General features: G+C 35.4%; 1 protein-coding gene across 1 annotated transcript in view; it reads left to right on the top strand.

The window, feature by feature from the left end:
- ADGRA1 (adhesion G protein-coupled receptor A1) overlaps nucleotides 1-12,424 on the top strand; it is a 251,979-nt gene that overhangs the window by 92,728 nt on the left and 146,827 nt on the right. The window contains exons 3-6 of the mRNA XM_079312915.1: nucleotides 56-127; nucleotides 3,896-3,967; nucleotides 11,076-11,147; nucleotides 11,912-12,075. Coding sequence (XP_079169041.1) covers nucleotides 56-127; nucleotides 3,896-3,967; nucleotides 11,076-11,147; nucleotides 11,912-12,075 — 380 coding nt within the window. The remainder of the gene's footprint in view (nucleotides 1-55; nucleotides 128-3,895; nucleotides 3,968-11,075; nucleotides 11,148-11,911; nucleotides 12,076-12,424) is intronic.

The following is a 12,424-nucleotide window of genomic DNA, read 5'->3' as shown; positions in this document are numbered from 1 at the left end:
AGTGGTAAAGTAGGTAAAATGATAATTAACTGCTCCTCCTATTATGTCTCTCTAGAGATCTGAAGAATAATTTGATCAGCACAATTGAGCCAGGGGCCTTCTATGGGCTTTCAGAACTGAAGCGCCTGTAAGTATTAATTCCATTTGAATTATTCTGAAAATTGTGTTTGTATCGACATTTCTATCCTTGGGCAACTCAAATATGCCACCAAGCAATAATCAAATAAGGGCACTGGCTGTAAAATAGAAAACCCCACACTCTGCTTTTTACATTTACCATGCCTTTTTATTCTGCTTTCTCTTCTTTCTTCCATTTAATTTTCTTTTTTGCCTTTTCCCATTTAAAATCATCAGTTTGCTCTCCAGTAAGTTTCCTAACAAGTAATACCTACAAAGGTAGTTAATGGCTAAGCAGATGATATATCACTATAGACATTAATCAGAAATAACAGTAAACAGTTAAAATGTGTACAAACAATGGTTTCTGCTACATTAATTTTTTAGCTTTTCTTTTACTTTTATCATAAATCAGCTCTATAAAATACATTATTAAAAGGGAAACTTAGTCATACTGTGAATTAGTCAACTATTTTCTATAACATCGACCTTGACTTTGCTTGATATTTATTTTCATCATGTTTTTTTAAGGAAACACAGTATATTCCCTGTCCATCAGTCTTGCAATCCTGTCTTGGAAAAGGTTCCCATAGTACTTTCAGAAACACTGAGTGATTTTTAGACTACACTTTAGAGGGTAAAAATATCTAAGTTAGTAGGATTCTACAGCTGGCCATTTTCCTTTTAATTAACAAGGACTACAGACCCTCCTTAGTTGCTCTCAGCCTAAGGAAAAGTGAAATGAACCCTTTTTAATTATAATTTTCCAAATGATGGCTTTCAAATGTCCATGCACTGGGTAGCTAGGCCATCAGGGCATGTCAGGCATTTCCTAGCCATCATGTATGCTGTTTTATGAGAACACCTATGAGAACACAGGGATTATTTTAGAGGGATGGGAAGATTTAGATGAGAGGCAGAAGGAATGGAAATCCACAGAGGGAGAATTTTACAAATCCTCTGCTTTTCTGCTGTGTGGTAATGTCAAACTGCTGTGTGCTGGGAGCACTGCACAAGGTTTCCTCCTCTGATCATTCTGCAGCTGTACACCAGCCTCTCAGTTTTCCTGTGTTTGAGTAGAGAGCTGGTTGCATAATAGCAATGAAGTCAGAGTAGCATTTTCATATTCATTTTTAGCACAAATAAGAGCATTAGGTTTGAAGCTTTCTTGCTGGCTCTGTATATGGGACAGCAGTAGAACACAATAATAAAAATGAGCGTTAATTGTTGCTTTGGCCGCGCACTCTAATAACACAACCCTGACCTCTTGTGGGAAAAGCAGGAAACCTGTGCAAGTCATGGGCTGACATCCAGACTGCACAGGTGGAGCCTTTAGGTCAGCCAGGAGAAAGGAATCAAGGGAGAGGGACTCACCAGGCATTGGAAAAGAGAGAAGTCTCTTCAGCAGTCGAAGTGGCAATGTTGAGTTTTGTCGTGCCAAATCTCAAAAATCCCTGTTGCTGATATGAGCAAGCAGCACTGGGAGCAATCTGGAGACAGAGAATTGTTTAATTGCTGGACTGCCACGTTTGATACAAACCTTTGTAGTTCCACAGTACACAAGAAAATATCTTCCCTCCTTCAGTGTCCAGCTGTTGGGAAGGAGACAGTAGAGCAAAAGGAATAAACAGTGTAAACTCCTGTTGAATACTGAACACAGTAATTACTTCAAGACTGTACCTTCACATATTTTTATTTCCTGTGTAAAATATAAATGATGCTGAGAAAAGCAGAAGCTGATGCAATGTGGGAAACTGCAGGAGAAATGGCTGTGGCAAGTCAGACAGACAAGCCACAGGCTGTCAGAATGTTTGCTGGGAATGATTTGGAGAACTGTTGTAATTTGTGTTTGAATGACAAACTGAATTATTTCCGGGGTTTGCTCAAAAAGGTACACACAAAATTAATGGAAATTGAAAATTTATGAATCACTGAAATTATGGCATTTGTTTATTCAATACAGAAGAGTTCTTCTCCCTAACATCAACTTTGTAAGTTGGCGTTAGCAAGTTAAATGTTTTACTTCTGAAAAGGAGCAACAGCTTTGTATGTTATGAACTGAACTGAGTTTAATGTAACAGGTCTGGGGAAAAGTGTAACAAGTTGCCTTTTCTTTTTGCTAATTTTTTTTTTTCCTTTGGAAACATGTTTTACAATACAAAGACAGTTCAGCCACTGCTCCATATCTTCTTATGAAAATAATACATATTGAAGTAAACTTAGAGAAAATAATGCTTATTCTTCCATTTTGGTAAAAATAAGATTTTAGTGTGAGTCACTCTTAGAGAAATATGCACTTGCATTGATTAGTACAGACAAAATCTGCTTTTGCTACCCAGATTATGCCCCACATTGTGATGCAATTCTTCCATATATGATGTTCCAACCTTGCCTAAACAAAAGTAAAGCATTACCTAACCAAGAATTCTGGATAGGTTCTTTTTTATATCTTCTAATAGAAAGATCTATAGATACATTTTATTATATATATTATTTGTCTTAAACTTCATTTTTAGATTCCCTATATAGCTTTTATTAGCAGAATGTAAAGAATAATGCTAACATGAAATTATTGCACTACATTGTACTCTCAGTATTATCTCAGCTGTTCCCTACTTAATATCCTTGACAAGCATTTAAGAAATATTTTCATTCTAATGAGATGTTCCATCGTATACTTGCACAACAATAAATTCTTTGTCTGATAGAAGACGACTGTGTAGTGAACTCCAAAGAGATTGCCTTCATTTTCCAGCTAATTGGATGTGTTCCCATGAAAGCAGTAACTGGATTTGTCAAATTGCAACCTTTAGTCTTCCATTTGATTACTTTAGTATTCTCATGTATCAGTAGAAAAATATGGAATCTGCACAATGTAGTAAAGGAATCAGAAATCTGCCTCTAATTCTAAAACAAAAATTACATTGAGATAAATTTTGACATTTTTTCTTGGCTGCATGATCCCTTAAAATCCTTAGGTAATTGCAATCATTCAAAAAATGTACTTGGTAAGAAAGAAAATTTGGGTTAAGGTTGAAAACCAAATACATAAAAATCAAACTCAAATTCAGACTCTACCAAGGGGCATTATTCATGTTTTTACCACAATATAATTGTTTATACCTGTCCTTGTCTCCTTCCTGTAAGCATCCTGTGCACTCTGTTGCATGTATGGCTTATACAGAAAACATTTCTTTCCTTTCTGCAGGCAAAAGTTATGGAATGTAATGGCTTTTAGTTTGTGCTCTCAGAAAGCCACAATATTGCTCTTAAAAAAGCTTGCCAAGTGATTAGCAAAACTGACCTCACTAGCTCAAAAATTAATTGCCTTCTGGTTTCTGTGATTTCAGCAAGAAAGGCTGCTGTTAATTAGATGAAACATGAGTAAACAGTAAAAAAATTTAAAAAGTCAATTTTGGCTGAATATTACATGAAACAAAATGCATAGTATTCTTCCTAAGTAAAAAACTCACAGGTGCTAATAACTTAGATCAAGAAAATTCTGTTTGTAATATTAATTTGCTTTTATTTGTTGCATATTTGTAAAATCCCATTTAAATGCAATTAGAAGTCACAGTATGATTTGTGGAATATTGCTCAATAATGTTAATATAGAAGCTATTTATTTAATTCGGTTATGTTACATTTTGGGAAAAGGTTTTATTTCTCATTTGTCTCTAATTCCTTAAGTATTAAAAGTATAGATGCTTTGTGTGATTATGTAGGTGTGTATATAAATAACAGACTCAATGTTTCATGGTATTTTTGTTTGTTTCAGGGATCTTTCAAATAACAGAATTGGATGCCTAACACCAGAAATGTTTGTTGGACTTAACAATCTTCACAAACTGTGAGTGTAACAGCAGTTTTATTTTAAACAGAAGAAATCTAAACTGAAACATGACTGACCTGAGTATAGTTGGCAAGAAAATTGCATTATAAGAAAGTTGTAGGTTTTGTACTAAAAGGACCCTCTCCTGAGCCTTTGATTGTGATGAATTGGTAATTTAAATATGTTTTCTCTATTTCACTTGTAAAATCTGCCAGAACTGCAAAAAACTAAATTTCATTTTCACATTAAAAATAGGCTAAATGTGAAATTTCTGTTTGCATGTCTAAGATACAATTAAAGTTAGCTGAAAATGTCCTGTCTGGGAAAGAGACATTTCATATGCAGAATCCTGGTTTAAATGGGCATTTGGCTGGGCCCAGGAGGGCTCTGCACCTTCATTCAGATCTGTCTTCATTCCTGAATGAGAAATAAATTCCTATAATACATCATAGTGTGAGACAAATCTCATACTTTATTTTCATCCTCTGCAGCCAGCTAGGGCATTCCCTTGGACAAACAGGGAAATCTTTCTAGAAAGACATGCCATGAGGTCAAGATAACACCAGGTAACAGGCTGAAATCTGGCACTCTCAGAGATCCCATTAATGAGAGGAGCTGTGCCAAGTCTCCTCTGATGGAAACAAAGGAGAGCAGATGATGGGAGGAGTGTGATGAACAGGTGCAAACTGCCCCTCTTTTTACTCATCTCAGATGATGTGCCAAATTAGGCAAGCCCAGCTCACCTGTTGAGGGTTTCTGTGTCTGCTTTTGTTGTGCACAGGGAACACAACAATGACTATAATGCCAGATTACCTTGGAAGGTAAGTTTAATTCAAAGTGGTGCAGTCACATTATTAAATGGAATGTGTTTCTAGATGGTGGGAACAGGCTAAATGGAACCTGTTCAAATCCATGCTCTCTCAGAAAGATCTGAATTTTCCATTCACAAATCTGTAAGATCCCATCTTAAAAGTGAATTACAAGTTCAGTACAGAACATCAGTCTCTTGGTGGCAAAGCACAGAAATTGATTCCCAGAGAGTGCCCAGCAGTTGGTCTGTGACAGTGTGTGGCTGTACTGTGCCTTTTCTCAGCAGCCCAGGAAGGAATGTGTCAGTCTATCCCCACACCCTTCCCTGGTGCCAGAAAAGGCACAAAGTGCAGGCTGGTTACTGGGCTGATCAAACCACACCATTACAGTTCCTTTTTCTACAGATTTGCTATATCCCTACTATTTCTGGTAGCCTGAGTATCTGTCCCAGCATCGGTCTGAGCTCTGAGAAGCAGAGAAAGACTCACCAGTTCCCTCTACATAGTCATTAACATTGTATTTTCTTGCATCCAGTCTTCTTGTGGGTCTAACTTTCATTTTGGAATTGCTGTATATCCAGAGCTTGCTGTATTGCTTTCTTTCTGAGCCCGTTAATAGCAGAAATTTGAACAAGGCAGTTCTTGAGTGTAGTTTCCAAGTGACAGTCTAGTAACATTTTTCACTTTGAATAATGTTACTTAATGAATTACAAATCCTTTCATCTTTAAGAAGGTTCATCTCTTCTTGTTCATCTTAATGTTGACCAAACCTTGGTTTTGTTATTACCAGATTTCATGTTCAATTCTCTTAATGCTGTGAGACAGGGTCATTGTTGAAAGCTCTAAATGCAATCACTCAGAAGACCATTTCTGCAGAGCATCAGTAATGTCTTACTCCCCTCCTTTCATCTTGTCCATTATCTTACCTTGTTTTACAGTAAATGCACTTAACACCAGGTTCTTCACACTTTTGTGGATATTATGTCCATGCATCAGTGAAAAAATTATGATTCTGGTAACTGGAGACCTCTTAGTCTGGCCTCTTTGTATTTTATAAGTGAGTTTTAAAAGAAAGAATAAAGGAAAAAAATGTTGGCAGATCAGATATTGGTAAAAAAATCAATATGCAGCTATGGATGGTATATCATGTAATCATATAAAAGGATGCTTAATTTTCTAGACAAGATAAATTATTTCTTGGTTTTTGTATGCATCTAGCATGATGCTACACAAAGAGGAGATGATCATTAAAATTTATAGAGGTGTTTTAATGTGTGTGGAATTAACCTTGCAGGCCCCTATTTGCCTGGGTATTCTTTCAATTTTAACTAGTTCTGCAGATCAGTAGTCATACTGGGGGTGGTCTTGGGAAATATGCTTTCCATATTAGTGTGGGTTTCTCCCATAAATCCATATAATCCAAACGCCCAAATGAACAGAAGAGAAAATCGTAGTACTTGATAATTTAGGCTGTATATAATACCTGCTCTTTAATAATCTCATAGTTATAGTACAGTAGTGTTGTTGATGTATCTTTTGCACCATGTCTTAGATTGCTTTCCAGATTTTAACTTAAATTCTTCCTGTCACTTTGCTAAGCTTTTCCTGTTATCTTCTCTCTTGTTCTTTGATCTTTAAAAAATTAGATTTTTTTTTTTCCCCCAAGATTTAAGATTTGGTTGTTAATCGGTTTAGTCTATCTTCCATTTTTCCTTTTTTGGGTTTTAAATAAATGGGTCCATCCTGCATTGTAGTCTATGTGGCTTAGTGCTTTATTAATTACTTTCTTTGTTTTATTAGTAGTAGTATTTCAAAGGTCTGTCCTTTAGAAATCAGAAGCTTAGTAATAGTTGAGGCTACCTTACCCTTTGATCTGAAATGAATCAGTTCATGATTGCTATGTCAAAAGCCACAGCTGCTTTGCAGGGATTGTCCTTACTGAACCAGAGACAAGAGCACCACCACTCTTGTTGAGTCATTATTTTATGGAGGAATACAGTCCCAATCAAGAGGAACTGACCCCTGCAATTCAGGGTATCACGTTTCTCGATCTCAGAACTCTTGTATAATGTCCTAATGCTGACAATAATTATTTGAACTGCGATCTCCATGTGCCTGTGGTGTAAGAAATGGTCATTAGCAGCTGCCTGGTACTTTTCTAACACTCTGTAGCTTTGTTTCTCTTGGAAGTTTATGAAGAACTGTACTTTTTAAACATGTTTAACAGACAATAGGTCACCTTTCTGTTGCTACTGATACCTCTGGATTGTGTTTACTTGCCCTTTGAGGGGTATTTACTGAGTGCAGCATCAGTGTTTGTAACAAGGAAAAGATGACAAGTTCTTACACCTGGAACTGGTTCCACAGCCATTTACTGAAGGAGAAATATAAAGATGTATACACATGTTGATTTATGTGGTTGTTGATTTGGTAATTAGAGCTCTCCTGTGTTATGTTAGCAGAGATGAAGTACAGAAGCATCTTTGCAGGCTGATATCAAAGCCAGTAGGGAGAGCCATGAGTCCACTGGAAGGAGCAAACAACATAAATCTTTTCATGTGCCTTCTGTGAAGTACAAATATGGGATTTTCTTGTACTGTTTACAAGCACAAATGCCAGGTGAAACAAAATATCACAGTGTGTTTCACTCAGTCTTGTAAATCTAATTCAATTTGAAGAAACGATGGAGTTGGAGCTGAAAAATCTGCTCTAGGCCCAAACTAGCACAGTGTGGTTTAGCCCAATGATGGGATGCATAAATCTAAACTGGATACAATAAAGATATGTTCAAATACTTCACTGAAAGGATGAGGATTGCTTGGGCTTTCAGGGATAATGCAGACACTCTTCAGAGAGCTTGGTGGTTTTGTGCAGTCCAGGAGAGTAGGACAACCTACAGAATTCTTGATTAAAGGAGAATTAGTAGAATCATCTTGTATTGTTTTTTTAAACATGCAGACACACAGAAACCACAGGAAATGGTCAGCCTCTTGATAATGTAGAAGAGACTTTTCTCCGTTGCAGTCAGGATGTGTGTGTCAGGGAACAGAAATTGAATTCAAAGTTACTAATGAAACCTAAAATTTCATACAGACCCTGAAATTACTGCAGCCAGTGACTTCTGATTATGTTCCTTGAGATTGATCTAATTTTTACACCCTCTTGGATTTGATGATTTTTACTCTGTAAAATGATTTCAAAATGCTTTCAGGTCATATGAACAGATGCAGCTGGCAGGGCCTCAGTATGAGAGTAGATTTATTTCATCTTCTAAGATACCAGTTTACCTCTTTTGGCTAATGCATTACCTTTTGGCTGTGTTTATGCTGTGATGAGGTGCATGTATTCTAACTAGGAGTGACATAATTGAATGCAACAAATCTTCTAAATCTCCTTTGGACCCAATGTTTCAGTGCTATGTTCCAGAATTATGTATGCAAATATATTTCTGCTAGGTAATGGAGCTGCTATCTACATTAATTCTGTTTATATTTAATCTAAATATTAAGAGCTGGGATGATGCCACTGTGCTCATATATCAGACTTCAATTTTTTAGTCCCTCATAATTTATCTTTTCAGGTTTCAAAATGTTGGAGCCTGAAATCTGTTTCAACAAGTAGCTACTGCTGGATCTTCCCTTTGGAGGTTCAAACCCAAACTTTGTCATTGCTTCCAGTTGTTTGATTAAACTATATCTGATTTACTCTTCATCCTGCCTCTGAATCATCATCAGCAGTTAGCTTTGTGATAATATTATACTGCAAATTCTTGTGTGACTTTGTTGATGTCATTGCACCAACTAATCACTTTGCATGGTGCCAGAAATCAAATAAAGAACAGTAACACAGTTAATCAAACAGATCCCATTTCAGTAACATTTCAACAAATAAGGAAATATCCAATGTAAACTGCCTTCTCTGTATTTCAGTTGTCTTTTTTTTGCACCTCCTGTCCCACTTTTATTTTTTGCACAGATCAATCTGTTACCATTATATTCAAGTTTTGCTTTTTAATGCTGCTCTTGAGAGAAGCATTCCTCATATTCATATACTTCTGCTTCTACCTATATTCTGCCTCAAATGGTACTTTGACACATGTAACTCTTTTTTACTCTTTTGTGGCATTTGTCATTTCTATGAAAACTTTTGGCAAAAGTGCTTTATTAATTTCTGTAAAAGCACAAGTATTGATATATTTAAAAAATGTAGGGCTTTCCAAGTAAGACTGAAATGTTTTACCTCTGATAAAACTGAAAGCACATCTTTCTATTAATGGAGTGAGTTAATGGCATAGTAAGTGCTATCAGCTTTGGAGTGCATTAATTTGTTATGTTTGAAATGTTTGCAAACTACGTGTTACAGCCGTTTTTTGAACAAATGTGCTTTTAAATCAAGCTAATGTAGGGTTTTAGGATATCTGAAATGGAGGAATTTTACAACACCATACATTTGACAGTATTTTAAAATTTAATGTAAATTATGTGCACTAAAGGATTAGGTATTTAGAGAATGCTGCATCAGCTCAGAAATGCATGAGTTATTTGGGTGATTTGAGATTTCTGAATTTTTTGTTAAAGAACAATCTATTCCCACTGTTGGATATCCAAATATTGTAATTATGTTTACTGGACGTAGAAATGTGTTGCTTTTTGACTTACACAGCCCTGTGAGCATGATGCTGGTCTGCTAATTTTTAGCAGTAGTATGGAAACTTCAAACCAGGGCATTGCCAGAAGAATATGAAAAGTTGAATATCTGTCTTTCTGCTGATGTCACTGTCAGGAACGCAATGATTCCAGGAAATGCTTAGTATTTTTAGTTGACAAATCCAAAATACTAAAGGATAAACATCCAGAAATATGTATCTACAAGCAAACATTCATTTCCACCTTCAGACATATCCACACTTGAAAGTTCTTCCAAAACCACATCTGTATAAAGGAGCACTGTTAGATAAAATCTTAAAAATTAGTTGAGTTATATCAACACATCTCATTGTCACTCAATAATTTTCCTTTATGTTGCTGAGCCAGTTTATTTTTATACTCTGTTACCAGAAATTAGTTTTAGACTGCTAAGGAATTTTGAAGTGTTCAGTTGCACACAAAAATGAAATTAGTTATTGCTTCAAGGGTGTCTTAAACTGATTATAAATTAGCAATGTTTTTTCTTCTTCCTTGAATTCATTGATCCATAGGTTTCTGGACAGGTTTCAGTAGAAAGCAGTGTTCTCAAGTTTTGGTCTTTCTTTCTTTGGTTCCTTAGCTGGTTCAGATCTCTTGCAGTTTGATGGATTCCTCACTGCAGGCACATTGCTCTTGATCTCTGTCATTCTTCAGTTTAGATTACATTCTTTACTTTGCAGACAAAAGAGAAGTAAAATCAGTAATGAACCCATTCTCTTTGCCAGTCTACTTTTTTTATTCTATATCTGCAACAGATCTCCAGTGAAGAACTCTGAAATTTTCCTGATAACTGAATTTTTGTAGCCAACCTTGAATTTAAACAGATGTCTAGTGTTCAGGCACTAGACAGAAAGGAGCATTTATCAGCATCTCATAAGTAGGTAATTCATACTCTCTGAAATGTTCATCTTGGACGTGCACTAATTTTTAGGTTTATGGGTATGGAAAAGGATATTATTACTTGACAATTAAATATTTAATTTTTGTACTATTAAGGCACTGGCAGACCAGTACTGTTAAAGTATGTAAAAATGAATTGCCTCTGTTTGCAAGTATTCAGCCTGAGTCATTCAGCCATCAAGACAAGAAAGAGTGGAACAGTAATTAAAATGGAAATGTCCTAATTCAAGGATGGGAAAAATTGGTGTGTTTAAAGTCCTTTGAAAACTCATTACTGCTTTAAGGAATTGCTTGAATTCTTTGGAACATTACTAAATTAAGACAATGTTTTTGTTTTTTTAACTTGGAAGTGACATTCTGTATATACCATAAAAATACAATATAGATCTCATTGACCAATTATTTTATTCATATTTCACTGGAATTCCAGAATACTCTCTTCTCAAATTCTGTTCTTTTAAATATGTAGAATTGTTCCTCTTTATGAAACCAAGTGAACTGTGTGTATTTCTGCTGTGAAATTAAAGCAAGTAAGAGTGTGTGAATAAATTTAAATATTACTGTCACCTACCAAAACCAAAAACCAACATACCACATTTAAATACATTTTTACTGTTGTTAAGAAAGCAAAACTTCTTAATTAGCATTGGGAAAGTTATATTCTGTAACAATTTTCTTTTCTTCTTCTATTTGTTATAACCAACAGTAAATTGCTTTTTTTTTTTTCCATAGGAATTTGTCAGGGAATATATTTTCAAGTCTCATGAATGGACTTTTTTCTGAGCTTCTGGCTCTGAAAGCCCTGTGAGTATCATTCCATTTGTTTGTAAATCTGAAATACTTCAGAAAGACATTAGAATATACATTGCAATAAACATATAAGAGTTGAATATGAATTCAAACAGAATTGTTCCTGGAGATGCATTCCTAAAATAAAATCTGCATTATTTGGTTATCCATGTCTGGCTCACTGTTGATGAGCTGCCATCTTTGCCTGTTGCAGGAAAATGGATAACACTGACAATTCATCCCAATTCCTGACCAGCTCAGTCTGCTCCTCCTGACTAGCATTCCTTTTTTTTTTCTTTATACTTTATAATCTTACACTTTTCCATGGTTCTATACATTACATTGTATTAGGCCTCTAATTGCACAAAACCAGTATTTTTCCTGGAATTATACTAACAGTATAATAACTCCCAGTTGTTGATATTAATTGTACTTGCCTAAGATTTCAAAGTGTATACTAAATGTTTCTACTTAGAGGAGTTTTAGTAAATGAAAATATGTTGTAGTATGGTTTTCTGCAGTAACACAGACTCAGAATTATTTCAGTAGTCAATGATGCTGTTCTGGAACCAAACCCAGAATTTTTGCATAATGTTATGAAAGTAATTAACGGTGGGACAACATGTATTGGTTGTCTCAGACTATCTTTGTATTCTTGCACCCATAGTTATACATTTATCTAGAGTTCTCTTTGGAATCAGATAATTTAATCCAGCAGAAGAAAGGATGTTCATGGAAACTGCATGTGTACCAATTGTGCTCATTCTTTGCCTTGGTAGACATTTCAACACTGACTCACTGATCTGTGACTGCAACCTAAGGTGGGTCTTGCAATGGGCCAGAAATGCTTCAGTGAGGATTGCAGAGGAAACAGTTTGTGCTTACCCCAGTGCTTTACACGGGCTGTCACTGTATAACCTCAAGGAAAACCAGCTGATATGTGGTGAGTTGCACTCTCATTTACCATTACATGTTGAACTGGAATACAGAGAAAATATAAAAAACCCAGAAATGATGCAGAAAATAAAAATTAATAGATATGACAGGTATGTGACATAGAAGATACATCTAAGAATGAAAGAGAATAAATAGAAATTTCTTATGTCTCTCGTATCAAGAACACTGTTCTCCAAAGTATTCAGTAATATGCTATTATGACACAAAACATTTAACTATATGCTAGTACAACATTGTATTCTTCATAAAACTGAGGATTCCTACAGTTTGTATAATGTTTCTTTCAAGTTATGTATCTGGCAGTGTGATATTAATGTCAAATTTAATTCTTGTAT

This window comes from Erithacus rubecula, assembly GCF_903797595.1.
Source record: "Erithacus rubecula genome assembly, chromosome: 9".
Taxonomy (NCBI): Eukaryota; Metazoa; Chordata; class Aves; order Passeriformes; family Muscicapidae; genus Erithacus; species Erithacus rubecula.
Note: the sequence above shows the minus strand (reverse complement) of the source record. Positions and strands in the feature narration are given on the sequence as shown.